At 41.1% G+C, this 22,741-nt stretch overlaps 4 protein-coding genes across 4 annotated transcripts; 3 read left to right on the forward strand and 1 right to left on the reverse strand.

Moving 5' to 3' along the window:
* Positions 1–352: 352 nt before the first annotated feature.
* Positions 353–10,617, forward strand: adam9b (ADAM metallopeptidase domain 9b). The gene is made up of 22 exons (XM_069665107.1): positions 353–502; positions 880–986; positions 1,070–1,146; positions 1,246–1,324; positions 1,407–1,483; positions 2,847–3,039; positions 3,134–3,196; positions 3,477–3,548; positions 3,660–3,829; positions 3,952–4,042; positions 5,083–5,213; positions 5,723–5,894; positions 6,333–6,422; positions 6,583–6,778; positions 6,924–7,035; positions 7,752–7,932; positions 8,090–8,176; positions 8,262–8,367; positions 9,525–9,654; positions 9,755–9,854; positions 10,049–10,086; positions 10,186–10,617. Exons 1-22 carry the CDS (start codon positions 436–438, stop codon positions 10,322–10,324), a joined length of 2,478 nt encoding a protein of 825 aa, XP_069521208.1. The 5' UTR covers positions 353–435; the 3' UTR covers positions 10,325–10,617.
* A 469-nt stretch (positions 10,618–11,086) lies between these two features.
* LOC138593405 (L-seryl-tRNA(Sec) kinase) lies at positions 11,087–13,971 on the forward strand. Its single transcript, XM_069664404.1, has 6 exons — positions 11,087–11,365; positions 11,799–12,039; positions 12,256–12,457; positions 12,550–12,625; positions 12,709–12,802; positions 12,891–13,971. Exons 1-6 carry the CDS (start codon positions 11,147–11,149, stop codon positions 13,103–13,105), a joined length of 1,047 nt encoding a protein of 348 aa, XP_069520505.1. The 5' UTR covers positions 11,087–11,146; the 3' UTR covers positions 13,106–13,971.
* Positions 13,719–16,556, reverse strand: LOC138593404 (zinc finger protein Pegasus-like). The gene is made up of 3 exons (XM_069664403.1): positions 16,119–16,556; positions 15,842–16,030; positions 13,719–15,668 (listed from the first exon to the last, which is right to left on the reverse strand). The coding sequence occupies exons 1-3, from the start codon at positions 16,252–16,254 to the stop codon at positions 14,743–14,745; spliced, it is 1,251 nt and encodes a 416-aa protein (XP_069520504.1). The 5' UTR covers positions 16,255–16,556; the 3' UTR covers positions 13,719–14,742.
* Positions 16,557–16,874: 318 nt separating this feature from the next.
* On the forward strand, positions 16,875–20,948 carry acadsb (acyl-CoA dehydrogenase short/branched chain). Its single transcript, XM_069664661.1, has 11 exons — positions 16,875–16,952; positions 17,296–17,458; positions 17,537–17,637; positions 17,741–17,947; positions 18,101–18,271; positions 18,380–18,505; positions 18,597–18,689; positions 18,784–18,873; positions 18,976–19,113; positions 19,672–19,771; positions 20,229–20,948. Exons 1-11 carry the CDS (start codon positions 16,917–16,919, stop codon positions 20,303–20,305), a joined length of 1,302 nt encoding a protein of 433 aa, XP_069520762.1. The 5' UTR covers positions 16,875–16,916; the 3' UTR covers positions 20,306–20,948.
* Positions 20,949–22,741: the final 1,793 nt, after the last annotated feature.

Consider the following 22,741-nt stretch of genomic DNA (forward strand, 5'->3'; position numbering starts at 1 on the left):
GCGTTTAACGCAAGTAGGCTGCTTTTTGCAGTACAAAGTTGGTAATGCATCATCTGAGATTATCACACCATCAAAACAAAGGTACACTTTATTTTGGAGACTTTCTGTGACTTCATATGAACAACACCCGATGAATGGAGGTGTGAATTAATAGTGAAGCAATGATTGTTTTTCTGTCCGTTAACACTAACAGCATAGCCCGCAACCAAACAACTTTCTGGTAAATAGTCTCACAAATATTTACTGTTTTGTCATACCACCGTTGCATTTTGTTTGCTTTCTTAAACCTGCCTTACACACCTGGAAGAAGCCACACCCATCGTGACGCACCTGCCCAGCAGAAGGAAGCCCAGGCACGATTCTTGAATTCATTAATAGCCAGCAGACGGACCATATGGGGACATAATCAAGATTCTATTTAATTAAACCGGGATTATGGATAGGAGACACATATTATTCGCTGTTTTCATGCTGTGGTACGTTTCTGGGATTGACAACAAAGGTGAGGCACAGGTGACTCGGGGAACAGGTTGAAAAGTATTTCGATGGAGGAGGAAAACAGTGAAGAGGAGAAAAAAGAAGAAGAAGCTTCCTTTTTTCTACACTCGAACAACGATGGCTGGACATTTAGAGATAATTGAGATTATTTTGCCATCGATTTTTTGCGGTGGAATTTTCTATGCATTGCTTTGTTTATTTGTGTTTTTTCTTAAAGGGGCATTATTGAATCGTATACAGTAATTTCAAAGATTATATTTCCCCTTCATGGATGCATTATGTGTGTGTGCTTTCTGTCAAGAGAAGAAATAACATTAGTTAAGCTCCAGAATACATTCTTCATATTTACAGTCTGTCTGTGTGAATACAATTTTGTTCCAGACCGTGTTGATGGGCTCAAATTACATCCGTCAAAGTACTCCATTGTTAATCCTCAAGTGATTCGCAGATGGACAAGGAGCATCAATAGACCAACACAGTCTAAAGAAGTAGGTAACAACCACGATTCAGTTACCTTTTAATCTGATTTTAATACTAGAAACATAAAGAATGCTTGTTTTACCCATTTCAGAGAAATGAAGACGAGAAAGTATCGTATGCACTCAATATCAACAACAAGAAACACCTCATTCACCTTCAAAAGAACAGGTATGCATAGAGTAAGAACTTTGTTAATGTTACTCAAATTATTGTAAGTCCATGTCACTGCTTCAGATGAAGTATCCTGTGTTTTTCCCCTCTTGTCAGAGACTTTTTACACCCAAACTTTGTCCAGTTTGTAAGTGACGCTGCAGGTAACTACAAGTCTTCATATCCAAAACAACATGTAAGTAAACACCAAGTCATTCTGGTTTATTAAGCTGGTTTGAAAACCCATTCTCAAACATGTGTTACTCTCCTTCTCCCAGGTGCATTGCTATTACCACGGAGAGGTGGAGGGATATGAGGATTCAGTGGTGGCACTCAGCACCTGCTCTGGCCTCAGGTTTGAGAATCTCTTCTGCTTTTCTGGTTCCTTGTATCAGTGATAAATGAAGCGAAAGCTGGCACTGATTCAAGAACAACATTTACTGGTGATCATATGAGCATGATGTCATTTCAGAGCAATGGTAGTCTTTATCATGGACACAGATTTTGACACTGTTTATCAGTTTCACTGTTTTTATGTGACTTTCCATACAGTTTAGTTACGATAGCTTGTATAGAGCGACAGCATTTAGTAGATTGAAAGAAAATTAGCTGCCTTATCAATCATTTTTCAACAAATGTCTTTACATTTTACTGGTTAAGGCTTATCAAATATAAGAATTTGATGCATCTCTTTGTCATTTATCAGAATCAGTGTGGGCACATACAAGGAATTTGGCTCCGGTTTAACATTACTCTCAAAGTACAGACACACAATTGACGTACTACACTTAAAAGGTAAAACAAAACAAGATAAGATAAAATAGAACTTTATTTATCCCGAAGGAAATTATAGTGCCAGATAGCTCCAGAAAATACAGTACAAATAAGAGAATACAAAAAACAACTCAAATATCAGTAAGAATATCAAATATAAAGCGTATGGGTTAATGCAAAAGAGACAGTGCCTAAAAGAAAAACAATATTACAATAGTCATTTACTAAAGTAGGCAGGAAGTAATGGTGGCAGTTAAATTGACAGTTATAATGTAGTAAAAACTTCTAGAGCACAAGATGGTGAATTATTAAGAAAACATTATTTTTCTCCTGATACAAGGAAACAAGGAAAAGTTAGTCATGGTAACACAAACACGTAAGACACTAAAAACTACAATATACTGGGCCTGTGAATACAAATACATTTTAAGAAGTATTAATATATATATATATATAGGTTCCGGGGATAGTGTATACATGGAACATGGAGGGTTAATTTAAGCGATGAATGATATATAATAATATAATGATAATAATGATAGTAATTAAGGAGTGTTTGGGTTTTGGTTAAATAGAAGAAGCAATATGAAGAAATCGCTCAGGCATCTGGGAAACACATTTTAGTGGCTAAACGTTCGACCAAATAACAGAAAATAATTGTGAGATTATTGATGAAAACAATCGCTAACAGCAACCCTTATTATATATCACTGTTGGATAATATTCTCACTAAGATGTGATACTGATTTCAGTTGTATTACTAAGTCTCAAGCAGAGCTACATATTGAAATTGGGCTGAAGTGTGTAAGGTTTATTAGCTCAGACCTTCTTATCAGTGACACCTTGTTCTAAATGTGTCTCTGAAAGTATGATCTGTGCCACACCCCAGCGTGACTGAAAGCATTTCTCTGATCGTGTATCTGCTGCGCTCTACTTCTCTGCAGGGGTGTCATCATCATTGGAAACGAGACCTATGGACTTGAGCCTGTGCTGGAGTCTGCCACCAACGACCACCTTCTGTACCTTCTGAAGGACGATCAGCCCGAGCAGGTCACCTGCGGGGTCGTCAGCGAGGCCGCATCGACGTCCAGCCACGAAACCTTTGAGCCCGGCCAATCGCTGACCAATCTGCTGCGGGTTAGGATGCTTTAACTTACTTTAATTAATTGAGCAGGTTTCAAAATGGAAAGAGAATAAAGTTTTAAGTAGCTGCTTTGTTTTGTTTCAACAGAGGAAGCGCAATTTGCCTCAAACCAGTTATGTGGAGTTGGTGCTGGTTGTCGATAATCTGAGGGTGAGTGTTCACCACTTTTCAAGCTCAGTCCTGTCATGCTATTATGGGCAGCTAATGCCATTATGGTAGGAAAAAAATGCATAATTTGTCTGCAACTGTTTGCTTTGTTTTAACTGAATGCAAGTAGATGAGCACTTTTACTGCACTCGTGGGTTCATCAGCCTTGTATAAGCAGCTTTAAATGTTGCAGTCCTTTTCCTATGCTGTGAAATCTAGTGTCATAAGACTGCTATAACTGTAAGGAAACTAACTGTTATTCTTGTGTTAATTGTATTTACAGTATAATTTTAAGAAAGGAAATGAAACGGCGATACGAGAGGAAATGGTGCAAATAGCGAATCTCCTGGATTCGGTGAGATCTGAAAGGAAATGTGTTTAATTCTAATAAATGTATGTGTTGTTTTTGTGCATGTGCAGTTTTATGATTTATAATGTGCTTCTTTTATTTTCTGTTGTATTCCAGTTTTATAAGCCGCTGAATATCCGCGTGGTGCTGGTGGGTCTGGAGATCTTTAAGGATGCTAATCCCTTCTCTGTGGAGGGTTCTGCAGGAGAAGTGTTGGGGAACTTTGTCAAGTGGAGGAAGAAAGATCTGTTACCAAAGATCAGGCACGATGTCGGTCAACTGGTTGTGTAAGTGCTGTTTGTTTTTAGTTTTTTTTTTATGATGCCATCAGATTTCACATTTAATACAAGCAACATAGTCTGAAGATTTTCCGAATAATGACAAATGTCTCGGTGCTGTTGTTTCTCAGTGGAAGGCCAGGCGCGTACGATGGAGGTGTGTTAGGTATGGCCTTTGTGGGAACAGTCTGCTCCGTCGCGAGCTCCGGAGGAATCAACGTGGTGAGTTCAGCTCCCTTTTAACTTCTAACACCAGCTGACACCGCGGTGCTGTGGCAGAAACTGATACCAGCTGCATTATTCATGAGAAGTCTTAGAAATGCAGCACAGTCATGCAGGCTCTGAATAACAGGCGAGTCAAACAGGTTAGACTTGATCACAGTATTAGTGAGCTCCATGACGAGGCAACTTTATTTTGGTGAATAGATTCCTTAAATTCTTTTCCATTGTGAGGCCTTATGTTGTTTCAGTATTCTATTTAAAGACAAACTGGAAAGAAAACAACTTTCTTCTTAGGTGTTTCAACATTAGATTAAGTTTCCGCCATTATGAGGTCAAGAAATGTATCGCTTTAAAGGGGTATTATGCTGTTTCACATTTTAAGACATATAATGTTATAATGTTGGATGTCCAGACTAAACGTGAGTGAAGTTTCAAATCTGTAGGTAAAAGTATGTTGGAGTAATCCCCAGGCTTCTCAGCTCAGTCTGCAGGCTGCTGTGAACGCCAGGTTTCGGACAGGCTTCAATGAGCTGGCCAATCAGAAGAAAGTGGGCTTGTAGGGGCGGGGTTTCTTAAACGGACAGAGTCGTTTCAGGCAGAGGCTGTATGAGGCTCCTGCACAGAGCACCAGTGTGAGAAACATGATGAGTTTTTTTAACTGTAAATTATGCTAAGCTACTCCACAGGTATCACAGAGTGAAATATGAAGCTTGAAATTAGCACAATACCCCCCCTTTAAGTTCCTGTAATAGAATTAAATACTCAACATTTCCTGCCACTTTTTTCCCATCATATAAAACTGCATTTCTTTATATGACTCATATTTAATCGGTTTACACTTGAGAAAGAGCCTTCAATGAATATCCTGATTCAGGAGTTGACAATTAAAAGTATCAAGAGAAAAGCTCTCTTGTGCTGTGATATACAATAAATCTTTTTTTAAAGGGAGATTCATGTGTAACCAACAGCCAGGATCATATATTTTAGTATATTAACTATAAGGAATATTGGCAATTATTGTATTTGTTGTGTCTTCACAGTTCAGCAATGACAACATTCCCTTAATCTCCTCTGTGGTGGCCCACGAGATGGGCCATAACCTGGGCATGAGTCACGACAACGCTCGCTGCACATGTGAGGAAAAGGGCTGCATCATGGGAGCCAGCGTGAGGTAACACATCTCAAAAAGTGTTCCTTGACATGGAATCAAATAAGCAGTAGTTGCGGTAGACAGTAGCTCAGTCTGTAGGGACTTAGTCTGGGAAACGGAGGTTGGCCGGTTCAAGTCCCGGTACGGACCAAGCATGGAATTGGGACTTGTAGCTGGAGAGGTGCCAGTTCTGGGCACTGTCGAAATGCCCTTGAGCAAGGCACCGAATCCCCAGGGGTGCTTGTCCATGTGCAGCCCCCTCACTCTGACATCTCAACCTTTAATGCATGTCCATAGGGTCCTGTTTGTACGTGTGTGTGTATTTCAGGCCTATGTAGCATGTTTGTGAAAAACATTGAATTTCCCCTCGGGGATTAATAAAGTATGTATGTTTTGTGTGTCTCCACTCTTAAGTAAAATAATCATTTATTTCTGTGTATTTGTGAAGGGGCCTAAAATGCTACGTCATACAAAAACCTACTAATGAATGTTTTTTTGATAACAAATATTTCTTCTTTCCATTCCTGTAGTGGTTCCTCCACTTTCAGCGAATGCAGCGAACAAGACTTTGAGAATCTGATCATCCGAGGAGGAGGCGTGTGTCTGAAAAACCAGCCCTCTCCGTCAGATGTGGTCAGTAACTCTGAATGTGGGAACGGACGGCTGGACAAAGGAGAGCAGTGTGACTGTGGCAATCTAGAGGTACAACACACACACACACACACACACACACACACACAAAGGTCAAGGAAATAAACACTTCACGTGCTTGTCTATTGAAGTTTTGTTATATATGATTTTGCTCTAATTTAACTACTGGTTGCTTTGACAGTTTTTAAGGCTAATTTTTATGTAGGTCCTTTTAGCTCTGACAACCAATAAATAACAATACGAGCCATGTTACACAGACAGTTACACTGCAGGGGTTGAGTTGTAGAGAACACAAAAATGTGCAACCCATAAAGCAGGTAACTTCTCATGAGCAAACCAGAATTTTGAATATAAAAATATACATTTGCAAAATTTAGTTCCAACACAAAATGCGAAAATGTGCCCAGCCACACGTTTCTTTCGGCTTTACAGGCAAGAGCGCACAGTTTTCGGTTTGTAGTAAACAGTTTCTGTGTCCTTTTCATACAGGAATGTAAAAATGACTGCTGTGACGCTGCCACTTGCAAGTTTACCTCCGGGTCGGCCTGTGCTCAGGGACTCTGCTGCGACAACTGTCAGGTCAGCGTGCTGTTGTATACGTAGTTATGGAGCTTATATTTGCACTGAATCCAGAAGATACGCTTCACTTGAGGAGACCTTTTTTTACACTTTTAAAGGGCTATAAAAAAAAAAAAGTATTTTTCTGATGTTGCCTACATGTGATTGGCTCTTGTTTTAGATCAGAGTTGCTGGAACAGAGTGCAGAGAGTCGGCCAACACCTGTGACCTCCCTGAATACTGTGATGGCTGGACCGCGTTCTGTCCTGATGACTACTATCTCATGGACGGCCTGACCTGCCAAAACAACGCAGCCTACTGCTATGAAGGGAGATGCCAGACGTATGACTACCAGTGCAAACATCTATTTGAACCAGGTACATTCATTAATGCTTCATATAAAGACTTGTGCGCTCTGGTCATCATTTCAGGCTTATTTATACCCCGTGCAAGTCAAACACATGACTCTTGTTTTCTTTTTTTGGGACACCTTAACTGTATTTTTTTGTCTCTCTTGTGCAGATCCAGCAAAAAAGGCAGAAGATATTTGCTACCAGCACGCAAACACTAAAGGGACCATGTTTGGGAACTGTGGAGTCAACAGCAAACAACAGTTTATCAAATGTAGTGTTGCGTAAGTACTTTACTGGAGAATGACTGAAGTGAAGGGTGGTGAAGAGGGAGCTTAGCCTGAAGGCAAAGCTTTGGATTTACCCGTCGATCTACGTTCCAACCCTCACCTATTGTCATGAGCTTCGGGTAGGGACGGAAAGAACGAGATCGCGGATACAAGCAGCTAAAATGAGTTTCCTCCGAAGGGTGTCCGGGCAGACCCAGAGCTCGCTGGAGGGATTATATATCCCGCCTGGCCTGGGAACGCCTCGGAATTCCCCAGAAGGAACTGGAAAACGTTGCTGGGGAGAGATAGGTCTGGGTCACCTTGCTTGGCCTGCTGCATCCGCGACCCGGCCCCGGATAAGCGGAAGATAATGGATTGATGGAACTGTAGAATTTGGCTCGGAAAACCCATGTAGATACAACTGTAAAAGTAACATTTCCTGATGTCCAAGATCCTCTGAATAGATAGAAGTTTCTAAGTTTCTTTGCATTTGTTATACTTAGCAAGGTCTTGTCACTCAAAGATGTTTCCCTGGCAAAATGTAGTCATGAATTTGGGGGGCGGAGCTTCCTGCAGAGCACTGAAGGAAGGAGTGTATTTGTTTGACTTGAGAACAGTCTTTCTCCAGAATTGCGACCTCCTCCTACCTTTTAAGTATAGATTAGCTTCTTTCAGCTTACTAATTGACAACTGTTAGAACTGACTGTGTTCTGTTGTGTCCTTCACTGTAGTAATTCCATGTGTGGGAAGCTGCAGTGCAATAATGTGAACCTTGACGTCCTCCCTCCCGGTGCCCAAGTCAGTATTGAGGTAGTTCAAGGTCACAAGTGTATCAATGCACACTTCAACCTGGGCTCAGATGTGCTGGACCCTGCCTACGTTAACCCCGGCAGCCCGTGTGGGAAAGGAAAGGTGAGCTGACGAATATTTAAACAAGTGCACACACCAAAGAAGAAGAATGTAACCAGGAAATAATGTGATTAAACTCGTTCCAGGAAAAGTACCGTCATTGTGAAAGTGGAATGACAATTTATGATTTCATCAGTAAGTTATGTGTCCTCTCTCTCAGACCTGCCTGGACTTTCAGTGTGTGAACGCCTCCGCTCTGCTGCCCAACTTGAACTGTGATGCCCGGACCACCTGTCATGGCCAAGGGGTAAGACAGTACTTCCTTCACTCCATCCTTCTGTTACTCCCTTACGATGACAAGTCTGACTTTGCCGTTGTGTTTTCACCTTCAGGTTTGCAATGACAGAGGGAACTGCCACTGTGAGGACGGGTGGGGCCCACCTCACTGTAACAGGTCAGGGCGAGGAGGCAGCATTAACAGCGGTCCTGCTCAGATAGGTGGGTTATAACTGATTTCATTACTTTGCTTTTCAGAATAAAATACACAGAAAGTCAAAAAGCACCCTGCTTTATTAATTTCACCCATAGACTGTATAAAAAGATGGACGACACGACAGCTCCCTTAAATTGAAGCCAAAACATTTCAAGCGCCCCCTGCTGACTGGCTGCAGTATAGGTCATAAAGCCCGCCTCCTCCATGTTAACAGATGGGACATGAGTCAAACTATAAAATCAAAATACACGTCAAAAAAATGTTTCTCAAACATGGTTTCTGTCATTATAGTTAGTTCTTATCATGCTGATTTATGTCCAAGTGTTTACTTTTAATTCGTTATTTGATGCTGTAAAAAGGATGATTGACAGCTCTGTTGACCAATCCGGCTCCTGCAGCCGATCTGCTCCTGATTAGCAGAGTAGAGGAGACATAATTAAAACAATCACTACAGTCATTGAAGTTTCCATATCTGTGAATGTCTGCTTCAGACCAACACAAGAAGCTGTTCTGCTGTTAAAAACGCCGACGTGCGGGATCTCTGCTGTCTTTGCTGTGTGTTTTGGGCTAGTGGCTACGGCGGCTCCACCCTTCCATCTCTACTGCGCAACTCTGGCTCCAAATGACGTCACCATCACAAGATGGCAGTGCCTATCACTGGGGCTGTTTTGGCATCAATTTAGCATAGTGAGAGCAGATGGAGACGTGTCGTCCATCTAGATATACAGTCACTTTTTCACCTAATGCGACTTGCATTAACTCTAAAAAGGGCTCAATATGAAAACCAGCAATGACGTTCTCTAAATACATGAATAGATTCCATTGCCTGTAGAAGTCATGTTTTAGGGCGTCCTATATCTCATATATTAATCAGTCTGTCATCTGCTGGCGTGATTGTGGAAGCAGCACATCCCTATTACATCTTTAATTTCAGTTTTTTGGTCTCGGATAATTTTTATAATGTTAAATATCTTGTGTCAGTTGGTCTATATACCCAGCTGTTATACTTGAATAACTTGTATAAGGTGAATCTAAGTTGTCCTTTTGGATGTTCTGTTTGTCATGATAGGAAAAGCAAGTTGATTGTTGGGTGTAACTTTCAGTTTATTATTCTGTACTGTTCCTTAGTCACACATGACATTCTGTTCTTTTCTTACCACAGACCACTCCCTCAGGGACGGCCTTTTGATCTTCTTCCTCTTGGTGGTTCCTGTTCTGATCATCATCATTCTAGCGCTGCTCTACGTCTACAGGAGGGATACCCTGGACCCGTGCCTGAAAAGACGTCCTAAGTAAACATCACCTCCAATTAGAATAATCTGATTATACTTATGACAAAGGCGGCACTTGCAAGGATTAATTTGTTTCTTTTAATATGTTTTGCTTTCACAGGTCTAGTAATGCTCAGAAAGGAAACTCAAATTCACAGCCGACGTATGATGTACATACAGCTGCGTCTACCCAGCCTCCGTTACAGACGGCTCCTGATGGGGTAAATATTTTAGTTTTTCTTAGTAATCATCACTGCAGGGAAGCACAGTGTTTATTTTGCAGTTAGAAAACCAGTTTTTAGTGCCTGAAAATGCAGTCAAACAAAAGAGAAGTGCTTAATCAAACAAAATAAGTGCATGCTTGTTTTCAGCAAAAACTTGCAGGACTGTAACTTATCTTTTCTTCTGATTCCAGCCTCGATATCCTTCCCCGACCCCAACTCCAATTTCTGGGTATGAACAGAGTTAACTTTCTTTATTTAACTTCATCTATAATGCCCTGATCAGTAGACACACCTGTATAACTTGTTTAACTGAATTTCTGTTTGTCAGTTTTAGGTATGGAGAACTGGATTACTGGAACGCAGAAACAGACTCTGTCCCAGACTCAACAACCAGTCAACAACCAGGAGCTCATCTGCAGGGACCCGGAGTACCCAGACCGATCCCCACCAAGCTGCCACCAAATTGATTCTGCTTTTATACCGAATATGATCAACTGTATTGTAAATGTATGCCGTATGCTGCTCAACACTGTATGAAGAGACTATTTTAAAACACTGTGATTATTAGACTCACTGTTACCTGTTGCCAGCAGTTTTTTAAGGTCGACTGTTACGTGGTGGTGGATGAGGCTGGTAAACGTGTACATTTTTAAATATAAAAAAAAAATCACCATATGTTTGCTACCATGCGTTTATTTTTGGAATGTTGTAAAATATTTTTTGATCTTGGTTATTGTAATATTAAAATAAAATTTGTATAAGGTAATTGGTTTCAAGTGTTTAAATTTCTGTGAACTGTAGTTGCGTTTCTGTGCTATTCCTGAGGTCCTAGTTTGTGTCCCAGTTATAATCAAATGATAATACATAGGAGGTGCAAGCAAGGCATATGATTATGTCAGAAATACAAATGAAGAAAGATAATATTTTCTCAATGGGTTTGTTTTCAGAATATTTTGTATTTTCCATAAAAATGTTCAGAAATGGTATAGATTATTTTGTGCAAGAAAATCTGTTAAGCCCTAAATTTTGTCTTGAGGGGTTTCTGACCCTAAAGTTGGGACCCATTGTCCTCAGAAATGCGCCTAAAATTTCCTTATTTAACCCCATTCTCTTCCGATTAGCCTTCATTCACTTGTTAGGCTTTTATTTTGAAAGTATCACCGCCGGAAATCACATTTCTTCCTCATGTTTTGACGTAGCATGATGCGGAAGTGAGCTGTGAACTTCAAACAGCAGTGGCTACAACATCATGTAAAAAGCAGTGTTTTAAAGCGACTTTCTGGTGGCGAATGGCAGCGGAGGAGTCTGGAGGTGTCGGCCGGGCTCCGGCCTGCCTGTGTGTCCTCTGCGGGCTGCCTGCTGCTGGGAAGTCCACGCTGGCTCGCGAGGTCCTCAGCACCGCAGCACAGCACGGATGGAGAGCCAGTGTAGTGCCGTATGATGACCTGATACCCGAGCAGGCTTTTCAGACCAAAGTGGAGGGGGACGGTGTTAAATTGCAAGAAATGGTGAACACATGAGAGTTAAATTGGATGATTTTTAAATGTGATTCAGGAATTGTTCATGGAACGGGTCCCTATTTAGAAGCAACACCATAAAGAGCCATCATATAAAAAAGTAGTACAATAATAGCACAAAGTAAATGATTTCAAGTGATTTTTACCTATAACATATAATGCAAACTACCAATGCAAATAACAGTGGTTGCTATATATGAGAATAACATTGCTATTGCATTAAAGTTTTGTAGCAATATCATTTATTTCTTATAGGGGTATAATAATATTATATTATTATTTCAATGGTATATTATATTTAAAAGATTGTCTTTGGGGTTTGGACTATCAGTCACACAAAACAAGCAATTATCTAAGTATTAAGTATTTTTTAAATGCATTAAATCTGTTTTATTTATTAGATCATTTCATTTTCTGCTCTCAGCAGACTGAATGGAAGTTGCACAGACAAGCAGTTTTGCGGTGCATCGAGCAGGTCTTGGAGAAACCTAGAGTCTTGGCCGAGCTGCCGAGCAGCTGTCAGATCAACGTGGCTGCATGGCAACAGTGCATTCAAAGTCTCCAGCAGCCTGAAGCTTTGGACCGGTCACCACTTCTCTTTCTGCTGGATGACAACTTCTACTATCCGAGCATGAGATATGAAGTGTACCAACTTGCAAGAAAATGTAAGCACCCTCCAATATTATAAGCTTATCATAACGTTTCATACTGATTTCATAACTCAAAGCTTTTAAAACATTAAATCTGAAATGATTCAAACATACTGTAAGCACCTGAATGCATCACTACCCTACTAATGACTGTGACCTGCTGAAACCAAGAAAGTTTCAAGACTCTACAAGCAAATTCCTTTGACTGCTTTTTGTTGGCTGTCCTTTCAGACTCGCTGGGTTTCTGTCAGGTGTATCTGCAGTGTGATTTAGAGTCGTGCATCAGCCGAAACCAGAGCAGGTCTAACCCCATTCCCACTGAGGTGATCCTGGAGATGGTGAAGCGTTTGGAGGCTCCAAATCCACAGAAGAACTCATGGGAGACAAACAGCATTTCACTCAACACTACAGACAATTTATCCAACGGTGACATGTAAGAATAAGCAGTTATTAACACATAATACTTAGTATTACTCCACATTATATTAGGTATTTAGCGGTTGACTTTGTGTTTTTCTTCCTCAGCCAAAGACTGATGGTATTGATCTCCAATGCACTGAGCAACCCGCTGAGCCCAGTCGAGGACAACACGGAACAAACGGTGTGTTTATGTAGCCTCCACTGAAGCTGTTAAAAGTGAAATATGAATTAAATATCTTATGATGTGGTCTTATACTGTTGCAGGAGGCTGACCGCCTGAAATGTGCCACCAGTGTGGTTCACCAGGCTGACCAGGCCTGCCGACGCCTCATCTCTGATGCCATGAAGACTGCCAGAGGTCAGATATACTACTACACAATTACTACTTTACTAAGTTTGTCATTTTCAGCCCAGCAGTATTGATCATTTTCTTCCGTCAATTTTAGATAATCAAGTACCCCCTGAGCACATGAGGTCTCTGGCCGCTCAGCTAAATGAATCCAAAGCCACGTTTCTCCACAACCTGCGGAGGCAGCTGCTTCAGGAAGCGACTTGCATCCAGGAGGAGGACGTGGATGTGGAACGTGTGGTGAATAGAGCTGTGGACGTTTTTGATCATGAGAGACAGGAAATCATGTCAAGAATCATCAATGGAATTTAAAGGAGCAGTTCGCCTCTGGAAAAAGCCACTGCCAGTCAAAGCTGGTGTTCTCTGTAATCAATAGAAGCAATAATATTTGAAATTGGCGCCATAGCTGTGGAGAAAGCTGTACAAAAAGCTTGTGGTTTCGCCCATTCTACATTCCTTCAACACCCAACGTGCATTGCATCCCAGCCCAGTGAGAGACACTGGAGTGAAATACTACCGACATTGATCGCTGCAGGCAATGGCTCAGAGCGGTTCAGAATCTGAAATACGTGCCTCAAAAAAATCTTCAGGTCTGCAGTCTACATTTCAAACCTGACGATTTTGAACGAGACATGACATCGGAGGCGGGCGTCCTAGATTGAGGAAGTGTAGTTTAGCGAGCTCCCTGGCCTCAGCTAGATGACACGTTTGACGTAGTCTGGTGGAGGTTTTCCAGGACCATTGGAGAAGCGGATAGCGTCCTCCAGAGGCAAAGAGCCAAATTGCATTTTTTTTCCAACCATAATGGCATTAGCTCCACATAATAGCATGATAGGACTGAGGTTGAAAATCGGCGAACTGGCCCTTTAATGACTTGAAACGTAAACTTTCAAAAAGGAAAGATTTAATCAAAAAAAGTCATGAGTGAATGTGAGATATTTTTTTATTAAATAAAAATAAAATCCACTTTTGTTGGTCAGTTGCTTTTCGGTTTGTGGACTATTGTGGCAGTTCAATAAAAAAAAAAAATGCATTTTTTCATTTTCTGTAGTACTCACTTTACATTTTTTAAGCCAAACTTTCAACAAAACATATTCAAACTCAAGACAAAGAGATACATAAGGGGTCATCTTCATGATCTTGTGTCTTTCAGTGTATACATTGCCCATAGTAAATTAAATAACGTACAATCAAGTCTTGACCCAGTTTGACACAAATAAAAAGCTACTTGTGTGTAATGTAATGTAATTCAGAGCAACACAAAACTACGCAAAACACTAAATAAATACTCGTAAAAAAGGGTATAAATTAGTAACAAAAAAGATGAAAAATAATTTTTTTGTTTGACGCCTTCCACTGTTTATAAAGTGAAGTATAAATACATATTAAGACAGCAAGCTGGAGTACAATGAGGCTGAGTGAGCACGAAGCTTGTTTTGAACACAAAACGAGCCAATTATTCTGTCAGTCTTTGAACATCCCACTTCAGTCTCTAGCAGAGAAATGTTGGTGTATTGCTGTTTTGTGTTTTAATCACCCCCACACTGAATCCTGAGCAGGTGAAGCTTATGATATATGCTTTGAAATACCTTTAAACTGTGTTTTATTTTAAATGTCTCATATATTAGCCACATATCTAATAATAAGTTACTAATAATAGGTTAATAATACAAATACTGACCATAGGATGAGTTGAAACGACACTGTGTTTTTCTGCAGTGCTCTGGTATTGCGAGATGTTTTGCTTGTTGTATTCATCAATCTAAAACTACTATGACAAGCCCACAGTCTGGAGACATGTAGAACTGCAGCAAGGCAACAATATAGTCCAGTGTAAAATAAAAAAGCAGTAGTAAAATGTTCATAACAAAAATACAAAATGTAATTCTGTCACCTTATTTAATTTGTTACAAGCACCTACTGGAAAAAAGGATCTATGCTGCAGGGAATCACTTTTTATGTTGCCCACGAGCGAAATGACACGCAAAGTCATATCTGTCTGTGCACATGTGGCCACAGATGTTGCACTGAAACGGGTGCTCGTAACCATGGCAGCCCATGTGAATGGTGTAGAGGATGTTATCCAGAAAGTGAATATCACAATGGGGGCATTTCTGTAGGAGCTGCTGGTCCGGTGCGGTCTGTGCAGGGGGGGCGGGTGTTCCAGGCTGGCTGTTGCTCACACTCGCAGTCAGAGTGTTCATGCTGTTCTCAAAGCCGAGGCCGGGATCAGGACTGTAGCTCCCGGGGCCAGACACGGGAGATTCTTTATTAGGTGGAGATGTCTGGACTCCGTTTGAACACATTGCAACGTGTTCGCCAGAGACCTGCTGTATGAGGATGGGCTTCTCGTCTAGTAAGGACTCTCTGTCTGGTGATGTAGGAGTCTGAGACTCAGGGTGGAGGTCGGCCAGCTGACCTGCAAGTGTAGACAGCTGGTCCAGTGGGTTGTTAAAAGTCAAACCATTAGCACCTCTGTTGCGACCATCATTCTCATCCACCTTCTTGTACTCACTGCCGTTCAGATGGTGGGGGATCTTATTAGAAAAGTCACCCAGATAATCGGACTTTGGCATCATCATGGAGGGAGGGTTGAAGTTGATGAGCAGCCGCCTGCCAAAGCCCAGCGAGCCTGTCCTCTTCTGCAAGGAGCTCAACATCCTCTTGTTGGCGAAAGGAGAGCGGACGACCCTGGTGGGCAGAAGCTTGTGTCGGCGGCGGCGATGGTGGGACAGGTTGCTGCGGTCGCTGCAGCGGAAGGCGCAGAGATCACACTTGTAGGGTTTCTCTCCCGTGTGTGAGCGCATGTGAGCTTCCAAGTGACGCTCGTATGCTGAAGCAAACGGGCACAGCTGGCAGCGGTGAGGCTTTTCTCCTGGTTAACAATAAGGAGAGGACAATTGCAGTTACAGTATTTATTATGACATGTACTTTATTTTGAAAGAGTAAATAGCATTTAGTATATGTACTGCACAAACAGGTATACAAGATTGGGATAGATACTAGACAATCAAATAGCAAGAAGATATTCTATTATTTCATCCTGACCTGTATGGATGCGGATGTGCTCTATTAAACGAGTCATGCCCTTGTTGGCATAGCTGCAGTAGCTGCACTTGTACTTCCCATCACAGGTCCTCTCCAGGCCGTCCACCTGTACATCTGAGCTATCCTCCAATGGCAGGTTCACGTCCACAGGCGCAGGGTCCAGGCCATTTTGCTCTCCCCGGGGTGCAACTAAAACAAAACATACAATCATTTTAACATTAAACTCTTCAGTTATCATAGATATGCTGCTGTATATTATATTGTAATTTCTTCCCACCGTCTTGATATGGCTCCCCTGCCTCCTTTTCTCCGCAGACGGAGCCTGAGATCATGTTGACATGCTGGGTTTGCTGGGTCAGGTATTCTTGAAATTCCCTCACAAAATCCACAGGCTCGGTCTTTATCTCTTCCATATTTCTTTCGTATTTTGTATTTCACCTTAAAATGTCCAAAGGAGATGAGTCGCGTGCGTCTGCTTTCAAAAGTGACTGCGGATAAAATATTTGCTTTTAATTCAATAAAAAATCTAAATGGTTAGCTGATAGCTGGTAACATCAATGCTAACGCTGCCTAGCTAAAGCTAGCCAAGCCGTCAACAATTTGTGTTATTTATATAATACTAACCATTTGAAACAACTAAACGCGGTTCAGACAGTTCCAGTACTACGCAACATAATCGCTAAAAAGTGAAAATTGTAAAAGCTGGGCTCTGGGGATAAATTATCCGGATAGTATTGTCGGTGGTGAACGCTTCCGTTTGTTGTGATGTATTTGTGTTCCGTGTTCCTGCAAACGCAACTGTTGCCTTCATGTACGATTGGAAAAATAACTATTAATATTGCTCGCCCAAAGTAGTCTCAAGAAAGCTTTCCTCTGCACACAGTAAAGCGCTATAAGTGTCTTTGTTTGAAGAGACTGATAAGAGCATCGTACTGGGCAGCTTAATTTGTTTTGCTGTTCATTCTGTATTTTTTTAAATATATAATTAACGCGTATACACATCCTTAAAATTAGAGTGTCTGACTCGTACACGGGGCACTTGAAGGTAGCATCACATGTAAACATTTTATAAGAAATGATGGCTTCCCCGTTGGTCAGGATTTTGGCGAAGGTGAGACAGAATATTTCGGTCATAAGTTATTTACTTTATGAGGGTTACTGCTTTGATTTTAGTATTTAGTATTTTCAGTGTATCGATCCTTTATCCTTGAATTACGTAACCCGGCCGACTCCTGCTAATGTGTCGTTAATAGCTAGCAAAGGGCTAACGCTAGCTTGAGAGCACAAACTGACTTGTTTAATCACAAAACTTGAAGTAATTTAGCACTAAACTATGAAACCTAACTTAACATGCATTGTAAATGATACGTGGCATGAGTGTCTACCATTCTTTTTTAAACTGTGTATGTATTTAAACACGCAGAGATTGCTACAGTTGTCTTCCCTGCTTTCAGTCTTGCAGGCAGATCTCTCGACCATGGGGTTCATGCCAGGCTGGATGGAGGAGCTTGTCCAACAGACCTGCACCAGATGTGGCTTCAGACCTGGCAGGCGGGGTGGTCTCCTTTCCTCCCCTTCAGACATTTTCAGAGGAGGAGGGCATGATGAGGGAAGCAGGTGAGCTTTGAATCTTGATATCCACTGCAACTGAGAACATCCTCCTCAAACACTAAATGTGTCTTGTTGTCTTGACAGTGAAGAAATATGCACAAGAGCGCATTGCTCCTTTTGTGTCAAAGATGGATGAGATTTCTGCCATGGATGAGGAAGTGATCAAGTCTCTCTTTGAACAAGGGGTATGTATTTCAAGTGTAAATTTCCAGATGTGAAATCACATTTAACCAGTATGAGTACTTTTTTTTTTTCTATCCTGTGACTTTGATACTGAATATTCCACAGCTCATGGGCATTGAGATTGACCCAGAGTACGGCGGCACGGGCTCCACGTTCTTCTCCTCCATTCTGGTCATTGAGGAGCTGGCGAAGGTGGATGCATCTGTCGCTGTGCTCTGCGACATCCAGAACACTCTGATCAACACACTGTTCACCAATCTGGGAACACCAGCTCAGAAAGAGCAGTACCTCAGCCGACTGTCAACCGACATGGTGAGCAAATAGACTCTCTGTCTCGTCTTGTATGGTATAAAACTCACATGTTGCTTTCCTCATTTTGCGAACAATTGAGACCTTCTGACTGACTGGGTGTGTTTAGTCTACACTGTATTTGCGGTAATGTTTTCCTGCTCTTATGTCGCTCAGATTGGAAGCTTCTGCCTCTCTGAAGCAGAGTCGGGGAGTGACGCCTTCGCCCTGAAGACACGTGCTGATAAACAGAAAGACTATTACATTATCAATGGATCCAAGATGTGGATCAGTAACGCAGAGCACGCAGGCGTTTTCCTGGTCATGGCCAATGTGGATGTCTCTGCTGTGAGCACGACTTTGTATTATTTGTTTAAAAAAGAAACACAACATATTTAACCTCCTCAGAAGGACTTCTTCTTACAGGCGTTTTGTATCGGATTATTTGATTGACAGGGATACAAAGGCATCACCTGCTTCATCGTGGACCGGGAAACAGAGGGGCTCGAGATTTGCAAGAAGGAGAACAAGCTCGGCCTGAGAGCATCCTCCACCTGCCCGCTCAACTTTGACAATGTCAAGGTACCACCAACAAACACCTTGTTCCCAAACCAGATTTAAGTGAAATAAATACATAATCTGGCTTTGAATAACTATCTGCTGTTCATTGTAGGTACCAGAGAAGAACATTTTAGGACAGGTCGGTCATGGGTACAAGTATGCCATCGGGATGTTGAATGAAGGCAGGATTGGAATTGCAGCTCAGGTACAACATGAGGCATTTTTATTTAAATGACTTATAATAAGCCAAACGTGCTCTATTTAAGATTACAAATGGGAATATTGTGTGTGTGTTACAGATGCTAGGGCTGGCACAGGGCTGCTTTGACCATACAGTTCCCTACACCAGACAGAGAGTACAGTTTGGCAAACGTATCTTTGACTTCCAGGTAAAGATCCAGAAAAGACTCTATTCCCTTTTTAGATAACAGGTTTGTGGTTTGTCGGACCATGTACGCAGTGATATCTTAATGTTTCTGTTTAAATTCCAGGGCATGCAGCACCAAATAGCCCACGTAGCAACGCAGATCGAAGCCGCCCGGCTGCTGACGTACAACGCTGCTCGACTAAAGGAAGCTGGGAGACCTTTCATTAAGGAGGCCTGCATGGCAAAATACTTCACTTCGGAGGTATATGTTGTATCTTTTTGTGAATTATTTTGAGAACTGGAAACACAGCCTGATCAGGCCCGTGACGGTGACTTTTGGAAATGAAAACTCCCGCCTCCCGCCTCCCGCTTCCTGTCGGCACACACGACCACACGCCGCGCGTGCGCTGCAGATGTAGCCGATAAAAATAAACACTCCGCGGCATGTCTGCTCTGTGTAAATGATGCCGCAGCGTTATCCAGCACCGGGATGAGGTGCCGCTGTTAACGGGAATACTCTAGGTTGTGCATGCCGACAACAAGTGGGAGACGTGAGTTTTAGTGCTGGTTTAGTTTACAGGCAGGCGGGAGACAGTCCAACGAATCCTGTAGATTAGTTATTGAATACGAGAAACTGGCGAGTTTTTGTTTTGCACCGAGCAACAATAAAGTAGCAGCTTGACCTGTTTCATTTAATTTGCTCCGCTATCGCACGTCCTGAGATGTAACTATTGCACATGCGCACATCACAATTACAACTGTTAATTGTTTTATCGCGCAGCCCTAATAGTCCGAATATTATCTGTTTCTTCTTCCTCAGGTTGCAACATTAACCACATCTAAATGCATCGAGTGGATGGGAGGGGTCGGCTTCACTAAAGACTACCCCATAGAGAAATACTACAGAGACTGTAAAATCGGTGAGCATGACTACACAAACACTAGCCACAGTTGTTTATATCAGAGGATGTTTAGATAAAGGCGTCTGAAGCTGTAATCGTGGAAAGGACACAGCTCATGAGGGCTGCAGGAAGGTCAGGTGTAGCTGTTTGTGATTGGACCAGAGTGAGGGGTGGAGAGAGAGAGAGGGGTGGCTGTAATCGGACTCTGCAGGAATTCCCCCGTCTGACCCTTCAGAGTGCCATTATACCAACACACAGCCAAGGAAGCTGCCAGGGCAAAAAGTCGCTTTTCCTTTCATCACCTACATTCAAGGCTGCTCACTTCTCCAGTCTGAGCTGCATAATAAACCCCTTTGTCCCCCTGAGAGTGAAAGCTGCACATTCATGTACTCTGCAGGGGGAATTTGACTAAATCGACCTTGTTTTGTTCGGCAGGAATTTATTCTAATGCTTCGTTTTGTCTGCATCTCTCCAGGTACCATTTACGAGGGCACCACAAACGTCCAGCTGTCCACGATGGCTAAGTTCATCGATAAGGAGTATGACCACTGAAACCATAAGATGCACTTTGCTGTGTTACACTCCATATTGTTTTGCTCAAATGTATTAGTTGGGCTGAATTGACTTTAGATCTGAGCCTTGTTGCCGATTCAAATGTTTGTAAGTAGTTCCCACGACTGATGTTACTGTTTTTGTGGACACAATTCTCCAGCTGTTGGGTTAAAGTTCACCTGGTTTGATGATTATTTTGTTTATTCTTTTACTTTCAATCAGACCTTTCCTAAATGTGAGGAATACAATAGTTTTTGTCTAATATAGAGGTCTACCAATTCCCTACTATCCACATATGTTGTATTTTGCCTTTTTATTCTGCGTGAAATATGATCAAACATCATGCAATATCAAGTACTATAACTGATCTATATGTTGCAATATGATACGTAATATTTGATTACAATTATTTGGGATTTTTTTAACATTTCAGTGCCTTCAAAAGTTCTTTTAACAAAGATCAATGACTTAAAGCATTCTCTTTCTCTAAACTCTAAACTAGGTGGATTGTTACATTTCACTCATTTATAAGCTCCATAAATACTGTACAGTTCCTTGTTTGGAAAATAAGATGTGTAGTGTAATTATCTCTAAAGACTGCTCTGTCAATATCTTTTATCAATAAATATGTTGTATGCTGCAATTAACCTCCTTTCTTTGCTTTAATTGAAGAATCACCTGTTTGCAGTGTGATACCATCTCTTGCCACTAGATGGCAGCATTCTCCAGAGTGACACTGAGTTGAGCCAGCTGCCTCTCACTCATAGATCAGTCTATTACTGTGTCTTTTAGCAGCCTGTCACCTCTAATGATATTTTATATCAGTTTAATTATGCCGGTGCTTCACATGAAAAGAGGCTGTCTTGCATAATTGACTCACTGGTGATTTCCTGGTGAGATTGATTACCGTTCTAAAGCCTACATGTGCCGTGTGAAGTTAGGTCCATAGCTTTGAATAAGGGACATGCTGGGTCCAAATGACCCACGAGTGAGAATAAACGTTCCGTCCAAAGTGGCTGTTTAAGGAAAAGAAAGCAGATTTTACAGTGTTTTATATTGTCTGTTTACAGGGTTGGAGAACAGATCTATGGCTGCTGCAGTGGAGTAGACTGGCAGTACTGATACAATATACAGACAGCCACATGAGGTAAATCGAAAGTGCATTTTTCCCCACTCACCCTATTTCACACAGGTATATCATTATAAATTAAATTGAATAAACTTTATTGAAACAGGCAAATAACAGGGTTTTTCTCTCCCAAAAAACACATACTATCTAACAGTATACACAGTAAAATCACAAAATAGTGGGAAAATTGGTTAAAAATAGAACAGATATTTATTGCCATTTGCACAGGTACAGGACAGTACAGGTACATTGGAATTTAGTGTGTTCTTCTTGATTCAGCTTTACAAAATATAAAATGATCATCCGAATAAATAAACTACATTAATATAGACTAAAGAACAAAAAGTATACACTATATAAAAGATAAACACGTTCTAAAAAACATAAAAGTACTCTGTATAAAACAATGAAAAAAATAGAGGTACTCTTGTCCTATGAAAATTTTGCACATCTGTTATTGCACATGAAAATTATGCACATTTATTATTGCACATGACAATTGTACACATCAATTATTGCACATGACAATTATGCACGTCTGTTATTGCACATGAACATTTTTCACATCTGTTATTGCACATGAAAATTATGCACATTTATTATTGCACACTCACATTTTTCTGTTATTACACTTACTTTTATCGCACTATACTTTGCACCTTGTTATTGCACCATGAGATACTTCAAGTAGGTGAGGTGGGGGGTGTGGTACCTTCTCCCCCTCTTACTGTCTGAGTCTGACAGTGGCTGGAAAGAATCTGTTGTGGAAGTGGGCCTTCTGAGTGGAGGTGTCTGAGGTTGTCTTATAAAAGGATATCATAGATGCGTTCTGGTGACAAAGGAGAGGACTAAACAACAGATAAAAAAGTTCCTATTTGACATTTCTTTGTAATAATTTTACTTACTGAGTTTGGCACATAAATGCAAAACTTTATATTAATACTTAATATTCATTATCACGAGTTTACACCAGATCAACAGTTAAACTTAATCCTGTCTTTATGAACATCTTTTTTTTTTTGTATCTTGTAAGAGATCTATCAGACAGAGAACCACCAATACAGTCTTATAATAATAATGTCCTGTAAAAGAGGCCGTATCTCTGTATTTCAGTGCATCTCCATATATTAGTTTTAGAAAAATGTAAAGTATGATTGAGGCTTAGGTCTTCTTTTAATGGAACTAATAATCTAACATGAGTAGAGTCTACTTTGTGTGATAGTAACTAATTAAACCTCTTTATATTGAACGTTGCCCTTTGTCTGATTAACCTCATGATATTGTTGGTGCTGTCCATCTATTTGGAG

The sequence above is a fragment of the Semicossyphus pulcher genome, unplaced genomic scaffold (genome assembly GCF_022749685.1).
Source record: "Semicossyphus pulcher isolate SPU_LCO1_2020_fin unplaced genomic scaffold, fSemPul1.0.p SCAF_16, whole genome shotgun sequence".
NCBI lineage: Eukaryota > Metazoa > Chordata > Actinopteri > Labriformes > Labridae > Semicossyphus > Semicossyphus pulcher.

Excerpts from the sequence above, each read along its gene's own strand:
- adam9b (XM_069665107.1), top strand. The coding sequence starts at position 436 with ATGGATAGGAGACACATATTATTCGCTGTTTTCATGCTGTGGTACGTT. Across the intron at positions 7,036-7,751 it reads TTTATCAAATGTAGTGTTGC|TAATTCCATGTGTGGGAAGC; the intron begins GTAAGTACTTTA and ends CCTTCACTGTAG. Across the intron at positions 8,177-8,261 it reads CCACCTGTCATGGCCAAGGG|GTTTGCAATGACAGAGGGAA; the intron begins GTAAGACAGTAC and ends TTTCACCTTCAG.
- LOC138593405 (XM_069664404.1), top strand. The coding sequence starts at position 11,147 with ATGGCAGCGGAGGAGTCTGGAGGTGTCGGCCGGGCTCCGGCCTGCCTG. Across the intron at positions 12,626-12,708 it reads AGGACAACACGGAACAAACG|GAGGCTGACCGCCTGAAATG; the intron begins GTGTGTTTATGT and ends ATACTGTTGCAG. Across the intron at positions 12,803-12,890 it reads TGCCATGAAGACTGCCAGAG|ATAATCAAGTACCCCCTGAG; the intron begins GTCAGATATACT and ends CGTCAATTTTAG.
- LOC138593404 (XM_069664403.1), bottom strand. The coding sequence starts at position 16,254 with ATGGAAGAGATAAAGACCGAGCCTGTGGATTTTGTGAGGGAATTTCAA. Across the intron at positions 16,031-16,118 it reads AGGGGAGCCATATCAAGACG|TTGCACCCCGGGGAGAGCAA; the intron begins GTGGGAAGAAAT and ends GTTTTGTTTTAG. Across the intron at positions 15,669-15,841 it reads GCACATCCGCATCCATACAG|GAGAAAAGCCTCACCGCTGC; the intron begins GTCAGGATGAAA and ends ATTGTTAACCAG.
- acadsb (XM_069664661.1), top strand. The coding sequence starts at position 16,917 with ATGATGGCTTCCCCGTTGGTCAGGATTTTGGCGAAG. Across the intron at positions 16,953-17,295 it reads TGGTCAGGATTTTGGCGAAG|TCTTGCAGGCAGATCTCTCG; the intron begins GTGAGACAGAAT and ends CCCTGCTTTCAG. Across the intron at positions 17,948-18,100 it reads GCCGACTGTCAACCGACATG|ATTGGAAGCTTCTGCCTCTC; the intron begins GTGAGCAAATAG and ends TATGTCGCTCAG.